Source organism: Ovis canadensis, chromosome 4 (genome assembly GCF_042477335.2).
Source record: "Ovis canadensis isolate MfBH-ARS-UI-01 breed Bighorn chromosome 4, ARS-UI_OviCan_v2, whole genome shotgun sequence".
Lineage (NCBI taxonomy): Eukaryota > Metazoa > Chordata > Mammalia > Artiodactyla > Bovidae > Ovis > Ovis canadensis.
This window is the reverse complement of record NC_091248.1, coordinates 46,434,856-46,461,863: the sequence shown is the minus strand read 5'-3', so window position 1 is coordinate 46,461,863 and position 27,008 is coordinate 46,434,856. Positions and strand designations below refer to the sequence as shown.

At 41.8% G+C, this 27,008-nt stretch overlaps 1 protein-coding gene across 1 annotated transcript; it reads right to left on the bottom strand.

Annotated features, from left to right (window-relative positions):
- Positions 1-555: 555 nt before the first annotated feature.
- GPNMB (glycoprotein nmb) lies at positions 556-26,759 on the bottom strand. The gene is made up of 11 exons (XM_069587662.1): positions 26,194-26,759; positions 20,693-20,845; positions 18,701-18,844; positions 17,005-17,169; positions 14,427-14,585; positions 13,783-14,094; positions 9,299-9,397; positions 8,421-8,523; positions 5,858-6,072; positions 2,082-2,175; positions 556-1,641 (listed from the first exon to the last, which is right to left on the bottom strand). The coding sequence occupies exons 1-11, from the start codon at positions 26,261-26,263 to the stop codon at positions 1,488-1,490; spliced, it is 1,668 nt and encodes a 555-aa protein (XP_069443763.1). The 5' UTR covers positions 26,264-26,759; the 3' UTR covers positions 556-1,487.
- Between the last annotated feature and the right edge of the window lie 249 nt (positions 26,760-27,008).

The following is a 27,008-nucleotide window of genomic DNA, read 5'->3' as shown; positions in this document are numbered from 1 at the left end:
GTAATCTAGGTTACTAAACTGCTTTTGGTTATTGTGTCTGTATATTCTTTTAGCCTAGAATATAGGTCCACAAACTATGGCCCATAAGCCAAATCTGGCCCGCCACCTGCTTTTGTCAATATGCTCAGGCTGGAACAAAGCCATGCCCTTTCATTTATGTATATGATGGCATTTCTGCTACAGCATTGGAGTTGAGTAGTTGCAACAGACACCATATGGCCCATGAAGCCTAAAATAGTTACTACTTGGCCCTTTACAGAAAATGATTGCTGATCTATGACCTAGAACTATCCTCTCACATTTAGTTTTATTATAATACTGACTATTCAAACAAAGACTCAGAACAACTGCTTGTAGAAAATCTTCTTTTAGACTGGTGTAATTATATATATACATAATTCATCAAAATTTCATATTATTGTATCATATACTTAAAAACATAAAATACTCAGAAATTATCAGCATTCCGTGGGACAAAGTTAAACAACTTTTTATGTGTTAAAAGTATACAGGAAAATTGAAAGGCAAACAAAAATTAGAAAAACAATTCCAAGATCTGGTCTCTTCTCATACTTTATTTTTCAGGAAAGAAAAAAGAATGTCATGACTGACACAGGGTAGTTTCAGTTACAAATGAAAGTAAAATCCTTACTGATCACGTTTCTCATTTGAATAGAGAAATGGGTAGGGAAACCAGAAAGACTTCCTCCTTTGGGAAATCATAACACATCATTTCAACTATGAGTGCCAGAGTCTACAGAAATTCAGGTGTGTTCACAAGATTGTCAACACGAGTATGGGGCCATGTGCCTGGCAACACGCCTGGTATACAGAAAGTGCCACATAAATGTCCACAGGAAAAATGAATGAACGAGTACTGATCCTTTACACATTTGGACTGGGCAGGCAGTCATGATAATATTCACACATTTATTAGCCTAGTCTTTTTTTTTTTTCAGTATAGCAAGCATGCACAGCTTACTAAAAGCTGACCTGTTAGTGTTCTGTTGGGAGCTCATGCATGTTCATTGACACAGGATTCAGGGAGCTTGGATCATGACCTTCAGAATAGGAATTCACTGGTTTTATGTATACGGTTATATGGAAAGCTAGAACATGTCCAGCCTCTCTTTCCAGTTAACTTAGGTCAGACTCTAATGAATAGTACCTTCTCCTGCTACTCTGAATACAGTGTATCTATCCTACTGATTACCTAAGACATTGCAAGTGAAACATAAATCATCATGAAAGGAAGCTCTATTAATTGGCTTTATCAGCTATATAACATGGAAAAGAATTAAACTACATGCAACCTCAGCCATGTCCCTAAAATGTCATTTAACCTATACAAATTTAAAAAAATTGGAACTCCCTCACACAATCTATATTTTACATTAATCTTTTTAGAAAGTTATCATCATCCACTCCAGCAAGCTGACATAAATGGTGCTGAGGATGAGCTGTTGGTCAGAAGTAAGGCTGAAGATTCAAAGAATTCCTGGTTGGTTCTTGAGCAGTGGATCTTTTTCCTGGTTTCCGGGGAAGAACAGGGTCTTTGCATGACTGAGGAAAACATTCAGGCCTTTGCCTCTGATCACGATCCCAGGGCTGTTTTCTATTGGTTTGTATTTCTTGTGTTTTCTGAAAGCAATGTGTTGGACAGATTAAAAAAAGATCTCCAGCTGGAAAAGGTTGCTTTCTACAAATCTTTCACAAGTCAAGTGCAGAATCGTTCATTCCATTTAACTTATGGCTTTTAAGACAGTGTTGTCTTATGAGAATACATTTTCTCTTCTTTATGCAAGAAATGTGCCTGCTTACTATAGCTTGAGATTATATGTTAAGCATTAAACTGACAATTTGGTAAAGTTATTGACATTTGGTAGCATTTTCAGGGATTAAAAAAAACCACAGCAAAATTAATAGGCTAGTTTGCTATTCATCATTCAGTAGAAGATTTTCTTCCCACACACAAAATGTTTCAAAGCAGAAAAGGGAAAACAGCCCACTTGTGCAGAAATATGCCATTTATTTTTGACAATATACTCTAGTGATTTAAAGTGTTAGAACCAGCAACTTACTTGTACATCAGAAAGGCGATCACAGTGACGAGTATGGCCAAGCAGCCAAGGGAGACCAGGATACCATTTGCCATTCTTAAAAGGGAAGCTGGGTCTTAAAACAGAAGCAGGGTCATATTAGTGACAGTTTCCACCTAGAGGACATGCTGCTTGTAATGTAATTAAATCAATGAGGAAGGGAGCAAACAGAAGATAGACGGCTCCTCTGAGCTTTCAGTAATCTTTCCCTTTACATAATACATAGTCTTCAGGGAAGCTTATCTTCCATTTAGAGAATGAGTTAGCATGTCTGGAACACTGTGTTAAGGGCTTAGAAGATGTCATGTCCTGAAGACACCTGCTCTGGTCTGAGTTAACCCAGCCACGCCCATGCAGCAAAGGGCTTCATGAACTTTCTGCCCACTTCTCTGGCCTCATCTTCCACTGCCTACCTTCCAGCTGGGATAAAGATCCATCGTCCCCACGCTCTTTCAGATTTCCATGCCCTCTGCTGGGAATGCCCATCCCCCAGCTCTCACCAGCATCTAACCCTTTGCAACACCTTCCAGACATGCATGAGGGCACTGGGTCATGCCTGCCTTTGCTGTGTCTCTCCTTGTCACCCTTCCTTTGCCTCCACCACACTGTATCACAATTACTTCTTTGGATTATGTCTTCTTTGTTCTCCCAGAACCCAGCAAATCAACTAGTCTTGTCTCTGCCACCAAAGTACAAGCAAAGTTGGTCTCTTTTCCCTCTGTCTTCTCCGCCACCATCACAGTTCCAGCCACCAGCCCTCTCCCTTGTGAGGACATCTTCATCATCTGCTCACTTGCACTGTTACCTTCCAATAACCCTCGCGTCACTCAGCCGTCCGAATGACCATCTAAAAGTACTAATCAGATCACGCTTCAGCCCTGCCAGCAGTTCCCCTTGCACACAGAATAAAGCCAAACCCTATCAGCGGCGCATAAAGATCTAGATGGGCTGTTCATTCCTGAAATGCAGGTCTCAGTTCAAAGGAGGCCCTTTGCCAAACAGGTGCCACCAAGTTGGCGGCACATTCCTGACCTCCCAATCTAGAGAGTCCGCCTCTGTGTCCTCTCTTCCATGCTTGTCACTCTCCATGCCTGTTTCATTGACTTCACAATATCATTTTATTTGTTTATTCCCTGTTGCTGCTCACTAAGGCGGGGATCTTCCTTACCTTGTTCCCACTCTATCTAGAACTGTCTGTGCGGTGCCTGGAGCTGTGCTGGGCATGGAGTGGATACCCGATGAATATTTGTTGAAAATATCCCGGGTGATTCATGAACATTCGGTGAATCAATGATTAAGTCATTTCAGCTAAAAGTCTATGGGCTTGGCTTCAAACAATGATCAACTTTTGAAATTCTGACTCTGAAACCCAAGTCATCAGTCTACAATCTCCATTGAATTAAAAGCTCTCTTTCCTTCCTTTTTTTTTGATTTTAAAAATGGCTCAGGAGGACTTTCTTGGTGGTCTAGTGGTTAAGAATCCACCTGCCAATGCAGGGGACACGGGTTCGATCTTTGGTCCAGGAAGATCCCACATGCCACAGAACAACCAAGCCCATGCCCCACAAGTACTGAGCCCACGCTCTAGAGCCTGTGCCCTGCAACAAAAGAGGCCACTACAGTGAGAAGCCTGAGTACCACAGCAAAGACTATCCGCCACGTGCCTCAACTAGAGAAAGCGCGTGCACGCGGTAACTAGGACCCAGCGCAACCATAAATAAATACACAGAACGGCTCAGGGACTTCTCTGCTGGTACAGTGTCTAAGACTTCGTGCTCCCAAAGCAGGGGACCCCAATTCGATCCCTGGTCAGGGAACTAGATCCCACTTGCCACAACAAAAGGTCCTGCGTGCCACAACTAAGACCCGGTGCAGCCAAAAACAAAAAACAAAAAAAACCAGTTCAGGTCACACCTAAAGTTATCGCTAACTACAATAAGTATTAAAGGAAAGCAAATATCCAAGCATCTAATCCAGGTAAGAGAATGGTGATTTGCCAGAACTGAGGAAGCTTCATGGACTAGGTTAGGACTCTAAAAGGCAGTTTTAAAAGCAGCTGCGGCAGCACAAGAATGACCCCAGCAGCTCCTGAAAGTGACGGCCTAGGAGATCCACATTCAGTAGGATACAGAGGCTCTGGCTACCTCTTTTTGACCTGCTCCCCAGTCCTGCACCCCAAGCCCCACGTATCCTGCCTTCAAGGAAGCAGGATATGTTTGCATTCTTTTTTTTTTTTTTAATGTACACCTTGGCTCTTACCAACAATAAACGCTCAAGCAAATAATTATATGCATTATTACTTTTGCTTTTCTTTCAATGAGGTTAAAGCTGCCTTTTATACTGTTAATGAGTAAATATATATTTAAGTACATTTCACTTTATAAGATAGACTCCAAGACCAAAAGAATTATTTGTGAGTTAGTCATTCGACAATACTCAAATTAAGGAGCAAAGTGGGAACTCCTCGAGTGGTCCAGTAGCTAAGACTCCATGTGCTCAATGCCGGGGCCTGGGTTTGATCCCTGGTCAGGGAACTAGATCCCACATGCCGCAGGTGAAGAACGGCATGCCGCAGCTAAAAGTCCCACATACTGCCACAGAGATTAAAGCTCCGTGTGCCACAACTAAGGCTCAGCTGAGCCAAAAACATACATAAACCATTTAAGAGCAAAACACATGCTGTAATGTGCGCACAGTTTTACCTGTCCCTTCCGTTCCACCATGAAGCACTTCTTTTACGAAGTAAAGGATTATTTTACAACATAGCCAGTTACATGTGAAATTCAGTTAGGGTCACCAGGTAAAGTCCCTAGGGGCTAGGGAAAATAAACAGCCACCAGTGAACGGGAATTTCTCAGTGAAATTCCTTCATCCACTTTGTCAACACTTTACCCCTTTGAGGTTAAGGGGACAAGGAGTAGTCTGTCTGCTGAACATTTAAGGACTTGGGTAATCTGGTTTGTTTCCATCTCACTGTAATGCTTGGTAGACTCTGGGAAAGAAAAGAAGGGTCCATGGTAACTTAGAAGGGAGCCAAGAGTCCACCTGGTTTCTCGTTTCTCCTCTTGGCTTCACATCTCCCTTTTGTTATAGTTTAATTGGAGAACATTGTTATTTTTTTGATGTTCAGCTTTACACTTTCCCTTTGAAATACAAACCTATCTAAGCATTCAGTGACCACATCCTATTATTATTTGTCCATGATCATAGCTGATTTTTTTCATCAAAAGGCTTTTCTTGGACTTTCCTTGTGGTCCTGGTGGTTGAGAATCCTCCTGCCAATTTAGGGGACACGGGTTTGACCCCTGGCCTGGGAAGGTTCCACATGATGCAGAGCAACTAAGCCCATGCTCCACAACTACTGAAGCCCGAGTGCCTGGAGCCTGCACTCCACAGAATGAAGTCATTGCAGTGAGTAGCCTTCACACCGCAACTAGAGAGCAGCCCCCGCTCACCGCAACTAGAGAAAAGCCCGCTCAGCAACGAAGACCCAGCACAGCCATAAGTAAACGAACAAAACATTTTCAAGGCTTTCCTTTGGCCATTATTTCATACGTTCTCTCTCTCTCATCCCTTCCCCAAGTAGATTTGCTATTGTATTGTGATATCATTTCTCAAATCCACATTAATGACAGTTCAATGAATTTTACACTGAAATAAAGCTAAACATTGAGAGTGAAGTGTTGAATAGCTTTAGTATCAGACCCATGCTTTATCTGCAACATGAAATGTTCGTACAACCATAAAACAAAACTTACCTCTGCTGGTGATAGAGACAAGGGTGCTTGTGAGGGCCAGACTTGCATCATCACCCAGGGTGAGGTTCATACAGTATGTCCCAGACCCACTGAAGGCTCTCCTCACCGTCAGCAAGCACGCGTCTCCCAGCTCCAGGGGCACAGGGTCGCAGACTGGGTTCTGGGTGATCTGGCAGCTGGGGTCAGAGATGACGGTGCAGACCTCTGTAGGGATGCTGGGGGGTGTGAACGACATCCAGAGGGAGAGAGAGGGGAGTATGACCTCAGCTTAATAGGAAAACATAATTACACTTCTGTGAAACTGAATCCCACCTTAGTCTTACTCAAACTATATGATGTGAAGTTGTCACATACAATTTAAACAAGCCTGGATGTGTGTGAGCCAGTTTCCCCTATATGCTCAGGAAGGTGAGGCCCTAGGACTGAAGGAGGAGGAAATTATTTCCCCCAAGGCAAGGGCCTGCTGGGAACTCACCTCTCCTCTTTGGCTCCCTAGAGACTCAAAGATGCAGGTGGCTTAGGTGTTAGGCTGAGGTGGCACTAAATGCCAGTTGGCCCTGTGGGGCCTGTGCAGACATCTGGCTACAGGAGCAGCAGCAGCCAGGGCTGTTCGCGCAGCACCTGCTGTGTGCAAGGCTCCACGTTTCAGAGAAGTGACACGGCCTTGTCTCTTCCTCTCGACAACCTGACGAGGCAAGTGATGGTAGCCTAATGCAGCAGGTGCAAACCAGTTCTGGGAGGAGAGCTCGCTGGCCTCCGGTCACAAAAGCAGTTAGAGGTGGAGCTGGGATTTGCATAAAGGATATTTGACAGCTGTCCCTGTAACCATTCAGCTCCCACGCATTACTGTCTTAGCCTCTGTTTCACGTCTGAGTAGACTTCCTGAATGGAGAGACCAGGCCCTGAAGCTAGGCTGATACAGGCTCAGGGACTTAGATGAGTTCATGCTCTCTTCACCCCTGGCCTCTGGCAGCACCTTTGCCTCTCCAGTCAGGATGTTCTCTCCTTCTGTCCTCCCATTTTCTCCCCCACTCAGAGAGCTTCAGAGCTATTCCTTTCTTATTTTGCACTACACCACTCAGCTTGCCAGATCTTAGTTCACTGACCAGGGATGAGCCCATGCCTCTTGCAGTGGAAACAGGGTCCTAACTACTAGACCACCAGAGAATTCCCTGGAACTCTCCCTTTGGATCAAGTGTGGCCTCCCTTCTATACCAGCTCATTCTCTAATCTATACATCACATAGATACATACATATAGTCGTTAAGTCATGTCCAGCTCTTGCGACCTGCCAGGCTCCTCTGTCCATGGGATTCTCCAGGCAAGAATACTGGAGTGGGTTGCCATTTCCTTCTCCAGGGGATCTTCCTGACCCAGGGATTGAACCCAGGTCTCCTGCATTGCAGGGAGATTCTTAACCTCTTTACCGACTGAGCTATGAGGGAAACCCATATATATCATATACGCATACATTTTAATTCCTTGATTCATTTATTATATTTAAATTATTTAAATAGTTAATGGGTTAATTGATATAGTATTTATATATTAATTACTTTTTATTTAGTCTATCATCTATATATGTGCATGCTCAGTCACAACTGACTCTTTGTGAGCCCATGGACTGTAGCCCGCCAGGCTTTTCTGTCCAAGGGATTTCCCAGGCAAGAATACTGAGTGGGTTGTCACTTCCTCCTCCAGGGGAATCTTTCTAATCCAGGGATCAAATCCACGTCTCCTGCACTGCAGGCAGATTCTTTACCATTGAGCCACCAGGGAAGTCCCTATTGTTTATAGTTGTAACAAAACCACAGGAAGTCAACTTATGTAATACAGTAGAAAGAGTTTTATAAGTTTTAAAGATTGACAGGGTAATCAGGCATTGCTATTCATCAGCACAAGGACACAGCCCTTTCACACTGGCTCCCCAGACTCCAGAGAAGCCTCAGGGAACTTCAGAGATTCTGAGCCCTGCAAACCTTGCTCTGCCGGGTACCCACCATCTGGACAGGTACTATAATCGTTGTGTATCTGATGGCCCAATCTGTAAAATGAGAAGACTCGTATGATTGTGTGAGGATTTGACGTGAAAACAGAAGTAAAATGTTAAGGACACAGTAAGTGTCCAATCCGTAATTATTCAGCAGTTAAATGTGATGAGCCTCGCTCAACTCTAGCAAAGCAAGTGCACATTTGAGAGCACTTGGGAGGGCCCTTCCTCGTTCTGGCTTAGTGAGCAACTAGAATCCAAATCTGGGGCTTCCCAGATGGCACTAGTGGTAAAGAGCCTGCCTGCCAATGCAGGGGATCTAAGAGACTTGGGTTTGATCCCTGGGTTGGCAAGATCTCCTGGAGGAGGAACTGGCAACCCACTCCAGTATTCTTGTCCCACAGACAGAGGAGACTGACAAATTATAGTCCATGGGGTCGCAAAGAGTCAGAACTGAGTGAGCAACTGGGCACACAGAATCCAAATCAACCTAACAAGTGGGAGGTGTGTGAAGGCCATTGTTCAGCCTGGGGTTCTCACTTGGCCCCTTCCTTCCTCGGAGACTGTACTCACCTCCCTTGGCAGGTCACAACGAAATCCACCAGGGAGTCGTCAGGCTGTGGCCCAGGCATCAGGACGTCTGTCACTTGGATGATGTTAACCTCTAGAATGCCCTCTAAAGGAACAATGCCCCATAGAAAAACACATCAAAATACACACTGCAAACCAAACCACTTCTTAACAAATCAGAAGGCCGAACAAAATGAACACAGCCTTTCACCATGCCAGACTTGGGAAGCTATCCCAGAGTTTGGATACATGTCCAGGCAGTGTTTTCAAAGTCAAACTGAACTGTTCCTCAGTCCAAGCTTGACCTTTATTCCTGGAGCCTGTGAATACGTCAGGAGGCAGATGACCCTGGAGGAAGGGAGGCCCATCCACTGTTTCTCATGCTGAGGGGCTCAGCCCCAGGGCATACAGCTTGAGTTGTAGCCCCACCCAACACCTGTGAGCAGTGCCCCTCGCGCACAGCCCTGCGTGGCTGTTCTGTTCATCCCCCTTTCTTACACACAGGAGGTCTGACTTTGTGAAATCACCCAGAAGAGGAAAGCAGGAGTTGTGGGAACTTGCAGCTGGCCTTCCTTCAGGCCACATTCGTTCAGATTTCTGAGCAGCACAGGGTGAGTAGGTCCAGGCCCCCGGAGGCTCCTCGCCAAGTGGGCCTCACTGAGAGTTCGTTTCCACTGAGGACCTCGTTTCACCCCTTAGAGGGACGTCTAAGGAAGGCTAGAAAGGCAGGTGGAAATCTAGAAGCTGTGGAGTCTTTTTTGTGCATGTGTGGTAGCACCTTGAGTGGGCGCCCTCGCTTCCCAACCCCACCCCTCCCTGGAGTCAGGGAAGGGAGTGGGTTGCCCAAGGTGGATTCTAACATCTTTCCCCCATGGTCTTACCTACAATTGTGATGGTGGCTTTAAAGTAGCCATATCTGGTAATATGGCAGCTTTCATCAGGAATCTCCCTCAGCTCCAGGGTATTGTCACCAGCAGTTACTAGAGGGTTTAAATAGAAAGATTTTCAGATTAGTTGCTGAGAATGCAAAAGATGTCCATGAAATAACTGAAGATCTAAACGTCTGTTTACTTGCTCTTTAGAAAAACATCAAGAATTCTATACTATTAAATTGCTTCAGAAATTTGAACTAAATGCATAACAATTCATGAGATCTGAGAGCTGTATTATAAAATTGTTAAATTATGTAAGCAAACACAGTCCCATGTTTTGTTCAAATATAAATAGCAAATGAAAGGTGGAAGCCATTTTAAAATGTGTAACATAATAATCATGAGATAAAGCAGGCCACAATAGATAAAATTATATTGTAATTTTGGAAGAACATATTCTGGGCTCAAATTCTAGGCCCCTTGCTTTCAGCTCTTTGAGACCATGGGCATATCATTTAACTTCTCCTTGCCTCAATTTGCCCACCTGTAAAACAGGAACAATATTTATTGACCTACCAGGGTTAAACTATTAAACTTAAATAGATAAGACATATAAAACTTGCTTTTCATGTCTGTCACATAGGAAGTAGTTAATAAATATTCATTTCCTTGTCCCAATATGCTCTTATATATGTACTTATTTAGATATACATGTGTTATAGCATATATGACACATAATTTTAAATGTTAAGAAGCGAACAACATGGAAAGGGGCAATTCTTTCCCCATTTGGATGTCTCATGAATCCTAGGTTTCTATTCTTGAAGTCTTACAGTTACTGTGATGGGCAGAGATGTGAGGAAGGAAAGAAGGGACTATAAGATACTTTTGAAAAATAGCCCTTTGAATGTGATTAGAGCAAAGAATTTAATGCTCTATTAGTTACAATTTAAAAGGCTCTAAATGAGGTGTTGGTGTTCCATTAGCAAGATAAAAAGACTGGAAAGAAAATATAATATTGAAAATACAACATTATGTCTCTTATGTTTCCAAAGACATGAAAATGGACACAGTTTGGGGGAAATCAAAGCTTCATAAGAGCTGCAGCTTTAACACAGGAGTATGTAAGGATGGAGCCAACTGGGAGATTTCTCCAGGGCCTCAGAGCCTCTAGTGGGGAACAAGTATGCCTGTGATGCTCCTATGCTCAGAGGGAACTTTGCAGAGCAGCTCTCAGAGCAACTCTGGAAATGAGTGCTCTCTGGCAGACACTTTGGGAAACGCTGTTTGGGTAAAACCCAGAAAGGTTCTGACACCATGTCAGATTCAGATGTAGGTGCGGTTTATCAGCAGGGCAGGCTGTGGCAGAGCTGGCTATATTCCCTGAGTCTCAAGGTGGTCGTTTGGAAGTTGCAGGGTAATCTCATTCATTGTATTCTGAGATTTAACGGATGAGCTCCAAAACAAAAGATATGTTTGTGAGGGGTATTAGGGATGGCTGCCTCTTCCCTAGAAAACTCCTTTATAGTTTGGACCATAAAGAAGGCTGAGTGCCAAAGAATGGATGCTTTTGAATTGTGATGGGACTCTTGAGAGTCCCCTGGACTGCAAGGAGATTATATATATATAAACACACACACATACACACATACATAGATGATATATATATATGATATATATATAACATCTACATATACAACATGACATATATATACATATTATACACACACACACATACAAAGTCACTTCAGTTGTGATGGACTCTGTGACCCCATGGACTGTAGCCCATCAGGCTCCTCTGTCCATGGATTCTCCAGGCAAGAATACTGGAGTGGGTTGCCATGACCGAACCTTCCTGGCCCAGGGACTGAACCCACATTTCTTAAGTCTCCTGCATTGGCGGGCAGTTTCTTTATTACTGAGCCATCAGGGAGGCCATGCATAAATACATATATCATATATATATTATAACACTGATTAGCATCAGTCTTGGAAAGGTTTTTCTTTTTAGATCTGTGCACAAAAGTCTGAAAAATGATCAGTGGCACTGTTAGCTAAGGGAAGAGAATTCTGTGGCTTAAAGCTAGTGCATACCTGGCTATCCTATAATGTAATTATCCCCCTGAATCATCACTTCGACTTTGCTTGTGTCTCACTCCTGTGGTTGCATTTGGTTTCTATGTAATAGCTGTACTTATTTGGAAGCCCCTTACCAAAGCAGAGACAACACAATTTTTGGTCAAATACTAATCCATTGCTCAACAACCCCAGTCTATTAATATGGTCTGTGTAGCTAAAAATGCTCTCTCCCCCAGAGGACAAGCACTCTAACCACTTTCTCAAGTCATGGGCTGACTCCTATCATCACCTTGGGTCCCATTACATATTTCTGTCCCTCCAAGTCTCACAGTTGTTTTACGGCATTTGGGATTGATTATGGTTGATCTAACACCTTTAGATGAAGTCAAGCAGCTTTCTTTCACTATATAATGTAATGAATTCATAAGGTTGCTACCTTCTGTCTTATTGTTTAACCTATAGAAAATAATTACACATTTAAAATACTCTTTCATTAACTTAAAATATCTTTTGCATATGTTATGACATAAATATGTTCTAAGAAAAATAATCTTGCTTTATAAAAATGCAATTCAAAATAGACTAACATTAAATGACCTAACATTAAGACCTTTACCATTCTGGAATTTCTAGACAGACAAAGCAAGCATCTGTAATTTATTTTGAATTTTACCCTTGGTGTCCTCATTTGTAGGAAGACCATCAATTCTTGTAGATAAATAAACTGACTCTTCTCCAGAAATACCAAAACAAAGCTATATGTTTAGAGTTGTTCAAGGCAGTTATATTTATAATACGAATTAGAATGAACTGAAGTGTCCATCAGTAAGAGAATGGTTAAATAAGTCATTGAATAATGTGAATTACACTTACATGTACTGATAATGGAAAGATGTCTGTGATATTTGTTAAATGAAAAGAGGCAAATTGTAAAGCAATATATATTGTGTGAACCCATCTACCTAAAAATTAAAACCACAAATCCTATTTGTATTTAAGGAATATGTTTGTAATGGCACAGAAAAGATCTGGAAAGAAACAGGGCTTCCTTAGTGACCCAATGGTTAAGAATCCGCCTGCCAATGCAGGAGACCCGGGTTCAATCCCTGGTCTGGGAAGATCCCACATCCTGTGCAGCCACTAAACCTGTACACCACAAATACTGAAGCCTGCACCCTAAGGCCCGTGCTCTGCAACAAGAGGCACCGCAACGAGGAGCCTGAACACACAGCAAGAGAGAGCCCTTGCACAGCAGCGAAGACCCAGCACAGCCAAAAATGAAATAAATAAATTTATTAAAAAAAAAAACAAACCAACTCTTAACAGGGTTTAACTCTTGGGAGGAGAGAATGAGGAGCTTTCACTTTTATTTGAAATTTCTGAATTTGAATTTTTACTAAGGAACATGCATTCATTTAATAATTAAAAGTATTTCAAAAAACGAGCAAAATCAGTAACAACTTACAGTGTCTGGCATTAGCTATGCTTGACTTAATAAGTTTTTCTTAACAACACACTTATTTATTAATAGCAGTTTATTATTTATATCTAACAGGTTTGGGTTAAAAAAAAAAGCCAACTGCAACAAGTCTGGACATCACCATGGAGTGTTCTGTGTGTACTTGGCGATGGCACCCTCTTGTGTCCAGTGAGAGGATGTCAGTCTACTGCCATCCCTGGGATGCCTGGGTGGAGGACGTATTCACCGCTGATGGGGAAGGATGGTGATGGCCTGGGGTAGGGTGTGGAATTAGATGAAAGCTGATGCTTCTCAAAGTAAATGCTCAAGAACTTCTTGAATGTCCCCGTGTATTATTATAAGTTGGGATTTAATTAACTATGCCTTATATCTAGAATAATTTTAGCGTCTGGAATCTCTCCAGTCTGCCAGCCAAGAAATATTCTCAAGGTTTATTCTTTTTTGAGCCCTTTGTAAACTACTTCTAAGCATGGTTGAGTTTTCACAGGACATGGAGTGGATGTGGGCAGGGTGGGGAGGAGAATGGAAGTAGGGGAGGGAATGTGGAAGGGGAGAAAGGACAATGGCATGGCCTGAATGTTTATGAGGGGATAATGTGTCTCCCCTTAACTAGAAAAACTGGGAGGCAACCAGAAATGTGAAGGACTGGAAGGGGAAAGCACCTGCATACATAACAAGGAACTGTGAGAATTAGGAAGGTCGAAGAGCTGTATATGAGCCACCAAGTGACTTTCAACATATTCTCCTTTCTTCCGTATTCTAACAACTAAACACCGTGATAAGTAACTAAAGGAAATCAACAGGCAGAAAATGGAATCACTGCAGAGTCTTTACATAATCTCTTTAACTAAGGATCTAATTATACAAACCACATCAATTTTTTGCTAGCTGTTAAGGAGCCCTGCCAACAAAAATTAACCTGGAAAACACTTACCCAAAGAAGGGGTGGTTTTTGGAGGTCTGGGTGAAGGCAAAGGACAAGGTCCAGGCACTTCAGCTTGCACAGTGAGGTTGAGGCTGAAGGTTCCATTGAGCACATAGGTGTGATTCAAAGTGTGATTGTTGGAAACAAACAGACCAGTATTATCCCCGAAGTTCCACTTGTAGTAAATGGCAGACTCATTGAGGAAGTGACTGGGATCGTGAATCAGGACACTGAACGTAATGGGGAGGTCCCTGAGGAAGGTTTCATCAGATGAATTTCGATTGTTCTTCTGGGACATAGTTACAAATACAGGAATCTGATCTAAAATGTACATCCAGAAAGAAGAAACAAAGAGGGCATGATTGCTTGATTTTAAGTGGGTGACTTCAATAGTGCCTTTAGTTTGGAAATTAAAATTAGGGATAATTCAGCATCGTTTCCCCTTTTCTAATGCAAGTTTTCTAGAGTTTTCTCAGTTTACTTTAGAAAACACAGATGGAATATTTTATTAAATATATGAGGTTGAGAAGGAGTCCAGATGAAGTGTAACTTAACCCAGAATATTTGGCTTTCAAATATTCTTTTTCAAACCCACTAACATCACCAGAACTCAGCGCCTCGTCCTCGGTTAATTCAGAGCTCATATCACTCACCTGTTACTACATACACATCTTTCACTTTTGCGATGGGAACATATGCCCATCGGTGTCTTCTATAGACAGTTACTTCCATGATTTGAGGGCCAAGACTCACATTGGCTGTGTTGATGGAAACTGTCACTGAACACCGTCCCAACTTCTGGAAATATTGACCTTTGAGAAGATAGAAATGTTTAGTTATTGGCTACATCATATGATCATTATAGAAAGTTGATGTTCCTTAAAGACTAACAACTACCATTTACAGATTGTTTTCAGAAAGGGACAGCAGGGTGGGGATGCAGTCTTGGTTCCTTCAGAAAGAAAGACAGTGCTTATTTTTATATAAAACCCACAAATAAATAAATGTAGTTGTATATAGTTGACTAAAATGAAAAGAGCTGTTTAAGTGAGATAATGATGTTAAGTTGACAAATACTATAAGTAAGTGACCTGGCACTTGAAATACATGTGCTTCCCACAGAAAATACATTTAATGTAACAGTGAAGTGTCCAAGGGAGTTAAGAAATATATCCAAAAATCTACCTTATTTTTGTAATAATATTACTAGTTCAGATATTATTGCTAAGCAACTTTTTTTATTTTAGGGAACTAGATTCCTCCACCTTCTAATACTATTTGTATATGAAAATGCAGTGATGAAAAAGAAACAGGCATGGTGGGCATGAAAAGGAATGAAGTAGTTTCGTTGACATTTCCAGGGCCCCTGCGTCTTTTCTCTTTCTCCAACTGTAACCTAAATCTGACCACCACTGACTAGCTAGTGACAGTAATTTTCTCTCCTTTAGGGCTCAAAGATTTTTCTAATCTTTTTGAGGCGCCTGTCATAGATGTGTCATTGGAACAAAAGGTATTAGAAGATGGAAACTTGTAAGATGGGGATGTTTAAAGACCATGTTCATCACATGATCAAAGGTGTCAGGAAAGAGGGTGCTTCCCTAGGCAGTCCAAGGGTTAAGACTGTGCTTCTGCTGTAGGGGGCATGGGTTTGATCCCTGGTCGGAGAACTAAGATCCCACATGCCGTGAGGTATGCCCCCCCACAAAAAAAAACAAAACAGGTGTCAGTAAAGGTTCAGGATCCCCCTTTACCTTGAAATGCAGAGGCAGTTCTGTTAGAGATTATAGGGGGAAGACATGTCTCTCGGAATTAGTGATATGTGAGGAAATGCTAGTTCTGCCACCCAGAGGTAGACCACAGTGGCAGCGCTTAGCTGAGAGAAAATATCCATTAACTCTGAGACTTCAGCATAAAAAGGAAATTCAAAACAATCTTGTTATGAAAACAGCAATTTCTGGACTAAAGGCTGATTAAATAAAGACATCTTAACTATCAAGTTAACGGATGGTAACTAGGCTAAACAGACTCTGAAGTGTTAGTGAGCTCATGTGACTCCATGCACATGATAAATGTCATTTCAGGTCAAAGAAATGCCACCTGGAGAGTTACCTGTCAGGGCCATAGTCTCAGGGCCACAAGGCCCTAAAAAATGTGCTTTAAATCAATGAGCATAGCATTTGTTATGTATTTTGTACTTTGTTCAGCTGGAGTGTATTATTAATCTGTTGCTTTGATTTGTAAATAATTGAAGAAAGAAAAGCTCTCTGAAATTCATTAAGACTGACAAAACATTCTGAAATTTGGAGTTTGTGTGATGGCTAGCAGATTTGAACTGCTCAGAACCAGAGGGAACCTAAGATTTTTAACTAAGAATTTAGCAACTTTGTTAATAACAACCTAAATTTAGTCCTCCTAAAAAAATAATCACTAATAATAAAGCAAGATGGATTCCACTTGTGGTTAAAAAAAAAAAAGAAGATAGGCTATGTCAAAGAAGAAGAGTATTTGGATTATTTTACTTTTATACGATAGAATATTATACAGTCATTAAAATAATGTATATAAAGAATTATAGAGAATTCCCTGGTGGTCTCCTGAGTGATTAGGACACAACACTTTTACTGTCAGAACCTGGGTTTGATCCCTTGTTGGGGAACTAAGATCCTACAAGTTGCATAAGAATTTTAGTCAATGCTCATAATTTTGACCAAAGTGTGTATATGATCTTAAATACTAGAAAAAAGAAAGAAATACTAGTAGCGAAAGCATCATCGTGTTAACAATGATAATCTCTGGTATGAATTATGCTGACTGATTTTTCATTTGCGCTTTTCTGCATTTTCCAAAATTTCTACTAAGAGTACAAGTCTAATTCTTTAAAATTCTTTTTAAAACATAAGAAATTAAGGAATAAATCAACAAATGACCATCCATATGCCATTCAAATATCATTTTTCATATTACTGTTTTAGACAGAAACAAATTGAGTAGTTTTTGTTTTTGTTTTAAAGAAAGCCAAACCTGTCTTTTTCTCCTTTTAACTATTTGATATCCTAGAGAAACAGCAAGGCTAACCAAGATTTTTTTTTATCCCTCACTGAAGGAAAGTTAAAAGAGTAATTGTTAAACTCCAGGTGTTGTAATTCTCAATAATAGAATGAGAAAAGAAAAAAAAATTTAAATTTCAAGGAAAGGTAAAGAAGAAACTAGGGGGGATTGCAGTAGCCCAACCAAGTGTGTGGAACACGTAGACGAAGTTCTTTTTCCAGGGGCGAGGGAAAGGCTTCCCATCAGGGAACACGTTGTGGTGGCCTTCACTCGTGTCGTTTCCCCAGTCGCCGTCCTCTGTCCACGCTGTCCAGTTGTAAACATACGGGTCAGGAGATGCACCAGTGTCTAAACAGAGAAAGCGGCATGCCATGACTGTCACCTGGACTCAGAATGCTCAGGGTTCACCACTGAATTAAATAAATGTTCATATTTTTTCATAACTATCTGAGATATGGTTAGACAATGAACATCCTCATATTCAGAATTCATCTAATGGTACCTTTATGACTTGGGTCTTTTTCTGCCTACATGTTGTATTTCAATGAGTTTTATATAAACCAATTTTTCAGAAAAGCTCAGAGATTTCATTTAATATGTTTATCTTCATATTGGGGCTCCAAATAACTAGCATATTCAAACCAAACTGAGGGATGCTGTATCTTTTTATTTTGATTCACTCTCTCTATCTACAGCTTTTTCCCCCTAACTCATTTGACATCATGACTTTCTTCTCCTAAAGACTTCAGCACACTTCTAAGAATAAAGACATTCTCCTTCATAAGCATACCATTACCACCCCTACCAGTCCAATCAAGGGTCACATCCTACACATGGCTATTTCACTTCTTCAAACGATTCAGAAAAAAAGATGTATAAATAGAAATACAGATAGATGGAAGCAAACAGAAAAAAAAAAAACATTAAACTTGCTGAATTTCGATCTACTTGCTCCCTACTTTTCTGTATGTATGACATTTTCCACTTTAAACAAGTCATGATCAATATACTTTCATCTGGAACAATCTTTTCATCCTCTTTTTTTTATGTTCACTGACATTTATGAAGAGCCTTTTATTTATCTGTCTACTATACCACTATTTTTTTTTTTAAATTGTCCCACACATGGCCAGTAGGGGCCCCTCAAGCTGCCTCTGTGTCCCTGGGACATATCCCCATTACTTCCTGTTTACTGGCACAACAAGATGTCCCTGGCTCACCTGCTAGTGTCCTGTCCTACACCTGGAATCGTCATTTCTTTCAAGAGCTCTCATTTCTTCTAACGGTAAGAGATACTTTACAAAACTTCCCATGTAAAAGTTTTTTTTATGTGGACTCTCATGTAAAAGAGAACTGCATTGTCATTTGAAACATTAGTAAGAATCAACTTGCTTAGGGGGGGAAAAAGCAAAAAAAAAAAAGTTACAGGCTACTAAATACAGTACTTTTAAATTATCAAACTCTCTCTATACAGAATTTATTGTTTTCCTCATCGGAAGATGAATTAATAAGAAATAAACCACTGGCAGTTTAATAGAAGTTCTAAGTAATAAAATCAGATCATCACTGCCCTTACTAGTGTTCTTTCTGATTGAAGAATTTTAGTACTTACTTGAGTTTTTAAGGCTGTTGAGTTCTAAAACAAGATAATTCCCCTTGTAATTCCCCTTGTGTCTGTAATCATTTGTGCTCTTTAACTAGGACAAAGAGCTTCTCTGCTTTAACTAAGAGCAAAGCAAAACCAAAATATACGCATTTTATCATTTGTGCTAGCCACGTTTTTTCTGTGAACAGAAACTGATCTGATCAACAAAGAGCTATCAAGCTATTCTTTGAGAAGCCAGAATTCAATCCCTGTGATGTGAATAACATTCCTTACCATTTCTGCAGTTCTTCTCATAAACTATGTTGCCACTGGCATCTTCCTTTTGGCATCTGGGGAATACCAGGTTCACTGCAAATGTTATGGTTGAGCCCACCAGTGCTGGGGAATCACTGGTCAGAACCGCCTGCACACGGCCTCCTAGGACATAGAAACAAGGAGCTCAGTGATCAAACATCTCTTTTCCTTTTCACTGATAAATAAAAAAAGGAAAGCTAAATCTACAAATAAGGACCAGAGGATCCTTCTGCCTCTTTACAATAAATTATTTGCAGGATTCCCAGCTTTTGCTGTCAGAGTACAACACTCCAGAAGATGAACTTGGAAAGTCAGACCAGCTGAAGAACTCTCTGACCACGGAGAGAACAATTACTTAAATAATTAAAAATCTGTTTAATTTGATTGAGGAAACAAGTATTAAAGGTTTGTAATTTTTAATTTCAAAGTGAATGACTGAAGGAGTCATTCATTTTCGATATGAATGGAAAGATAATAACTTTCTGACAAATCACGCTTTTGAGACGGTCAAAGTGCTCTGGAATCTCAGAACTTTTGAAGATGACCATTCCCACATTAAACCTGCTTGCTTTCCAAAATCTTCCAAGAGGTACCAAATGTAAATTTCTAAGGAGATTAAACTCTGTATGTGGAGGAGAGTGAGGAGTTTAGAAAGTGATACTGTGACAATAAAGGGAAGATTGCCAAACCCAGGTGCCTCCCACTTGATAACTAGTGTACTAACATTCATGGTTGCTTCCGTGAATAGAGTTCACAATCTACAACATGAACTGAAATGAGAAAGTACAGTTGTTTGGCAAATGGGACCTAATCAAACTTACAAGCTTTTACACAGCAAAGGAAACCATAAATAAAATGAAAAAACAGTCAACAGAATAGGAGAAAATATTTGCAAATGATTTGACCAACAGAAGATTAATTTCCAAAATATATAAATAGTTCATATAACTCAACAACAAAAAACAAACAACCAAATTGGAAAATGGGCTGAAAACCTAAGTAGACATTTCTCCAAAGAAGACATACAGATGGCCAATAGACACATGAAAAGATGTTTAGAGAAATGCAAATAAAAACTACAATGAGGTGCCACATTACACCAGTCGGAATGTCCATGTTCAAAAAGCCTACAAATAATAAATGTTTGAGAGGATGTGGAGAAAAATCCTCTTGCACAGTTAGTAGGAATGTAAATTGGTGCAGCCACTGTGGAACACTGTATGGAAGTTCATAAAAAAAACTAAAAATAGAATTATCACAGGACCCAATAATCCCACTCCTGGGCAAATAGCAAGAAAAAAATTATAATTCAAAAAGATACATGTATCTCTATGTTCATAGCAGCACTATTCACAATAGCCAAAACATGGAGACAACCTAAATGCCCATTGACAGAGAAATGGATAAAGAAGATGTGATGCATATACACAATGGAATACTACTCAGCCATAAAAAGGAACGGAATAATGCCGTTTGCAACCATATGGATGGAACTAGAGACTATCATACTAAGTGAAGTAAGTCAGACAGAGAAACACAAATATCATATGGTATCACTTATTTGTGGAGTATCACACATGACGCAAATGAACCTATCTGTGAAATGGAAACAGACTCACAGACATCGAGAACTAATCTGTGGTCACCAAGAGGGAGGAGAAGTGGGGGAGTTCGAGGTCAGCAGAAGCAAACTAGCACACATAGAATGGATACATACCAAGGTCCCACTGTATAGCACGGGGAACTATATTCAATATTTTGAGATTAACCATAATGGAAAAGAATATTTTTAAAAAAGACCGTGTATAAATATATATATACATATATATCTGAATCACTGTTATACAGCAGAAATTAACACACTGTAAACCAACGATACTCCGACTTAAAAAACTGAATCACTATTATACACTTGAAACTAAAAAAAAGAAAAGAAGAAGAAATTACAGTTGTTTAAGTCTTTTGATTTACCTTTCCAAGAGCTTTTCCACCTCGAGTCTCCCCTCTTCCACACTGGATAGAGTTTTTCATTCCAGTCATTTTCATCTGATGACCATCCATTTAATTGGTTGTGCCCCCTCATATAACCAGAAGGTCTTTCATTGCTCAGCACATCATGAAAACCTATAACAATATTTGAAAAAAAATTATTTTATCTACTTATCTCTCATTTAGCAGGTATTCAGAGAAACCATACTGGAAGGATGCCACTAGCCTCTGTCTTCTCTTCCTTCTTGCTGGCAGGAGGAGGGAGCAGCAAGTAATTCCCTTCTTAATGGAGGCAGATGAACACTGAAAGAACATTGATCTGGGAGCCACAGAAACTGCTACAATGAAACACGCTGTGGGATTTCAGGGTTTCTTCTCTGGGCCTTCAAATCAGACAAAAAACCAAATGTCCTGTGATACTGTAAGGCAGTATCTGTCTCTAAAAAGGAACAACGTGAGGAACAAAGGGGATCTATGTTTATTAATAAATGTTCATAACTGTAAATTCAGTTGAATTTTGAGTCACAGAATGATAGAATGTTCGACATTGAAAGAGCTAAGATTAGTTAGTTCAAATTCCTTCATTTATGTGACATGATTCATTCACAGACATCTTTAGTCAAGTGGAAATGAAGATTTGTAACTTTTGATTCCCAGGATCAGTTTTTTCCCATGCTTCCAAGGCCTTCCTATTTCTCAGATTCTGAGTGAGAAGCATAATCCAAACACAGATTTCTCCTGATTTTAAATGTCAAAAGCCAAGGAGAGATACACACTTAAAAGGAGAGTGACAAGGAATGAACATAGAGGTCCACAGAACAGACTGCAGAACTCAAAGATAGATTCACATAGACATGCCCTGTTGACTTTTGCAAAAATAATCCAATGGAGGAAAGAGAGCTTTTCAACACACAGTGCTGTAAAGAAGCAAAAAGCCTAGGAGGAATCTTCAGGCTCTAAGTAAGGAAGAATTTTTAGACTTAGTACCAAAATCTTAATCTATAATAGAGAAATTGATAAACCAGATCTCATTAAAATTAAAAAATTCTGCTCTGCAACATCATGTGAAGAGGATAATGAGGTAAATTACAGACAGGGAGAAAATACTTGCAAGCCACATTTCCAACAAAGGAATACTATCTGGAACATATAAAGGATTTTCACAATTCACAATGTTTAAAAAAGGCAAATAATTGGACTTCTTTGATGGTCAAGTGGTTAAGACTCCATGCTTCCACTGCAGGGGGTATGGGTTTGATCTCTGGTTGGGAGGAACCAAGAGCCTACATGTCACATAACTTGGCAAAAAAAAAAAAAATTTTTTTTAACCCCCAAATAATAGGGTAAAAGATCTGAACAGACATTTCACAGATGAGAATGCACAGATGGCAAGTAAACACATGAAAAGATGTTCAATATCATTTACCAGTGAGTAAATGCACATTAAAACCACAATGAGATGTCACTGTATAGCTATCAAAAAGACTAAAATTAAAAGTGACATCAGACGCAGGGAAACGGAATCACTCACACACTGCTGGTAGAAATGGTATAGCCATTCTGGAAAACAGCTTGGCAGTTTCCTTGCAAAACTAAACGTACAATTACTATGCAACCAAGCAGTTGTACCCTTGGGCATCTGTCCCAGAAAAAATGGAAACTTATGTTCACATAAAAACCTGTAAATTAATGTTCATAGCAGCTTTATTCATAATAGCCCAAGTTGGAACAACCAAAAAATCTTTCAGTGGGGCAAATGGATAAACTGTGGTACATGACATAGTATGGTGTACTACTCAGTGATAAAGAAAAACTATTGATATCTGCAACAACTTCAGTAAATTATGCTGAGTAAAAAGAACCAATTCTCCCACATTACATACTATAAGTTTCCATTTCTCTAACATTCTTGAAATGACCAAATTATAAAATTGGAGAATGGATTAGTGGTTGCCAGGGGCTGGCAGGTGGGGTGGAGTGAGAAAGGGAAGTGGGTTTGTATCTGTGGTGATGGGACTGTTTGGTGTTTGGACTATGTCTATGTCAGTACCCTGGTTGCGACATTGTACTATGGCTGTGCAAGATGTTACCCTGGGGAGAAACCAGGTAAAGGGTATATACATGGGGATCTCGTGTATTATTCTTAAAAGTGCCTGTGAATCTAAAATGGCCTCAAAATTTAAAAACAGAATTAAATAATAGAACAAAAGCACAACAAAAGCCCAATGGTGAGATTTGAAAAGATAGTGGGGCGGGGAAAGATGTGGGGGACACACCCAGCACCATGTGGCTGTTCCCTCTCCCCTTCGGAGGCCCTGCCCTGTCACACGGCAGCTGCGCCGCTTGTGAGCTATTAATACTTTGTCAGTACCTTCTCCTTCCTCCTTTTACCAGGGCTATGATTGGAAAATGGAAAGGAATACCTTGGTGTCTGATATACCACGAAATTCTACCCATCCTTACTTTTTGTGGCCAGGCTACATCGTCTTAAAGCGAGGTGAAACGGAGCACAGCAGGTTTCGTTGCAATGCTAATAGGCTGTCAAACTGCCACCCAACCTCAGGCTGATCTGCCTGCTGAGCTGAGCAAGGCGTGCTGACCTGTAAATTCTGTCGCTCCATTCCCCAACTGCGGGCTCTGGGGGAGTCTGTCCTGAGCGGACATGGAGGTAAGACAATTCCTCCTCCAAGCACGTTAGCCTTCTTCTCTGGGAACTGATCAGTTATTAAATGCTTGTTGATCACTACCATGTCCCAAGGCAACAGAGAAGCCAAGAGGTAAATAAGGACAACAGGTCCATGCACAAGGAATTATAGTAAGGGAGAAAAAAGATACAAGTCTTCACACACATAAATAAAAAAGGATGATTTCAAGTAGCTGATCTCACAAGAATCCCATTACACAGTTTCGCAAACAAAGAAAGGAAAGGTCAGAGGAGCTAAGTCACTTTTCCTGGTCCAGACCCAGGGCTGGCAGGAAGGACTGCGGTCTGGTCTGCACGAAAGCCTTCTTCCTCTAGCCCGCTGTGCATCCTTACTGTCTCTGGCCCGCCCCCTCCCCTGGGACAGGGGACTGCACAGCCCCTCTGGGATGTTGCGAGGCCCCACGCGGCTCAGCGGCCGGACAAGTGCCAAACCCCGGCCCACGCCGCCACAGCGCTTGCGTCTGGGTCCCCTGGTTGAAGTCGCAGGCCCTTTCCCGGGCGCTCACTACAGACCTTCGGCTTGGTAGTTAGGGGGCCGGAGGGTGAATTGGGGTTGGGAGATCAGCCAGCTTCCGGCCTCAGCGCTGGCGGCAGAACCCTGGCCCCCTGATGCTCTCCCCCTCTCCCTCTATCCGCTATCCAAGACCCCACCACCACTGAGGGCTCCTGGAACCGCCCGCCCCTCCCTCAGCTCCCCCGTCAGTCCCACCGCCTCCTGGGGAACCGGCAGGCCTGCTCGGGAGCCAGCAGTGGCCCCCTCTCTTCCTTCTCCACCCAGCAGCCGCCGGGATTGCACTTCGTTGCAGGGCTTTTCTCTCTCGCAGGGAGAAGCAAGAGCAATGTGTGCACCTGTGTCCAGAAGCCTCCCATGTTAGATCTGGGCCCAGCAGGTGAAAAGCCAGACCTGGGCTTCTGTTTCCTCACCCGCGGAATAGAGGCAGGACCATCTGCCCTCCCCGACCAGTGCAAGTGGAGCAGCTAGCATAGCACTGTACACGGTGTAGCCACCCTTATGGCAGAGAGCGAAGAGGAACTAGAGAGCCTCTTGATGAAAGTGGAAGAGGAGAGTGATGCTTAACACTCAGCATTCAGAAAACGAAGATCAGGGCATCCGGTCCCATCACTTCATGGGAAATAGATGGGGAAACAGTGGAGACAGTGTCAGACTTTATTTTAGGGGGCTCCAAAATCACTGCAGATGGTGACTGCAGCCATGAAAGATGCTTACTCCTTGGAAGAAAAGTTATAACCAACCTAGACAGCATATCCAAAAGCAGAGACATTACTTTGCCAGCAAAAGTCCATCTAGTTAAAGTTATGGTTTTTCCCGTAGTCATGTATGGATGTGAGAGTTGAACTATAAAGAAAGCTGAGCACCGAAGAATTGATGCTTTTGAACTGTGGTGTTGGAGAAGACTCTTGAGAGTCCCTTGGACTGCAAGGAGATCCAACCAGTCCATCCTAAAGGAAATCAGTCCTGAATATTCATGGGAAGGACTGATGCTGAAGCTGAAACTCCAATACTTTGGCCACCTAATGCAAAAAACTGACTCATTGGAAAAGACCCTGATGCTGGGAAAGATTGAAGGTGGGAGAAAGGGATGACAGAGGATAAGATAGTTGGATAGCATCACCAACTCAATAGACATGAGTTTGAGCAGGCTCTGGGAGTTGGTGATGGATAGGGAAGCCTGGTGTGCTGCAGTTCACGGGGTCGAAAGAGTTGGACATGATTGAGCGACTAAACCAAACAGAACTGAACACATGCTGGACCCCTTCTCAGCACCTACCTCCCCCTGCCCCCTCCCCCGGCTGGTGCCCCCTCATGGAGTTATCTGGCAAAATCAGGACTTTCACCCTGCGAAGGTTGTTACCCTACTAAAGTGAAGCAGAGTGGACCTTCTGGGTGATATCTAACTCACTCCCTTCCCCCACTCCGCACTACCTCTGCCTGGAGGACAGGGGCTGCTGGGCCACACATCCCCTGGACTGGACAAGTGGGCCGCCTGTGAGCTTGTTGGTTCACAACTCTGGCTTCCATTCCGGTCACAAACTCCTCTTTTTAAACCAGCTCCTAATTGGTCTGGGCATCACCTTTGTTAAGAAGTCCCCAGCCTCTAACTAGAAAAGAGACCCAGGGCTTCAGCTTTCTCAGTAACCTCACTACAGTGGCAGCAAACTCCTGCAGGTCTGTGAAAAATCAGCAGGATTTTCTTTCTTTCTTTTTTTTTTTTTTTCCTGGCTGAGCAGCTTGTGGGATCTTAGTTCCCTGACCAGGGACTGAACCCAGGCCTTTGGCAGTGAAAGTGTGGAGTCCTAACCACTGGCCTGCCAGGGAATTCCCTCGGCAGAACTGGGAACAGCTTCTGGATTGGAATTATTAGAAAGCTTGTTTCCAGACTTGGGCTTCAGTTCCTCTGTGGCCCTATCCCAGTGGATGGAAATCAGACAAACTTTAGTGGGTAGTGTGGCTGTGATCTCAAGCGAGAGACTGTGCCCTTCGCACCCCCACCCTCCCAGTGCCTCTAAGAGAGCAGGTAGCAATTTTGATAGAAGAAACCTCCACAACAGAGGGGCCATGCGTCTTTCACTTCCCAAGACCCTGGAGCAAAGAATGGAACTGAATGCATTTTGCCGTGCTCTCAACATCCCCGACCATTTCCAGAGGAAACAAGTGAGCATAAACGCTTCCTAAAGGCCAGCTGCAGACTCAGACAAACCCGTCACTTCAGCCAATAGCCAGAGAATGGGTTAAAGACAGAAACGGAGAGTTACTCACGTTTGGCAGCATCCAGTGGCAATCTTGCAGCCAGAAGCAGAAATCCCAGGAAACAGTAGAGACATTCCATGCTGAATTCTCACAGACCTAGGCAATCAAGGTTTAACTTGTAACTCCTCTGGCTTCATCCGCTAAGAACAACAGTGTTCTTCTGGTTTTTGCTGTGCTCCACTCTTCATTTTAATTAAATACTGAGCCTCGGGGTGGATCATGTGATGGTATTAAGCAGCATTGCTTGATCTGGTCTCTGGAGTTCAACCGCTTCTACTCATGTGCTTCTGACTCACTCACCCTTGGCATCTCTTTATTCACTTTTTAGATGCGCACCATTTCAGTGTTGTTATTCTATATTCTAGTTAAAGGGATTTACTTTGCTATAGGGCCTGTTTTGATATCCTTCCCCAAATAAAGTCTCTAACCTCATTGGTTATCAACTTTTTTCAGTTCCTTTGCTGATTCACTTACTCAGATCATGTTGAAAGTCACAATTATGTTTCTTTTGCTATAATTTAGATTAGCAGCTCTTCCCAGTGCTAGCTAGTGCTTGTACATCCCCTTCCCCCAAGAGGAAACTAAGATGGGGAATAATCGCTTCCATCACTTGAAATTGTGGATGACATATATAAACATATGTTATACCAAAAGGTAACTGAAACAGCTGCACAGCTTCCAGTAGTCGAGAAATTTACTCAAGAAAGTGCATTTAGTATATCTGTGCAATTCCATTCAACTTTTGGAACAAACTGCATAATTTTTGATAACTGCTGTCAAAGCATTTATTTATGTATCACTCAGGGCAAACTGCATGCCACATA

Excerpts from the sequence above, each read along its gene's own strand:
- GPNMB (XM_069587662.1), bottom strand. The coding sequence starts at position 26,263 with ATGGAATGTCTCTACTGTTTCCTGGGATTTCTGCTTCTGGCTGCAAGA. Across the intron at positions 20,846-26,193 it reads GCCACTGGATGCTGCCAAAC|GTTTTCATGATGTGCTGAGC; the intron begins GTGAGTAACTCT and ends ATATTGTTATAG. Across the intron at positions 6,073-8,420 it reads GTTGTGACCTGCCAAGGGAG|CATCCCTACAGAGGTCTGCA; the intron begins GTGAGTACAGTC and ends CACACCCCCCAG.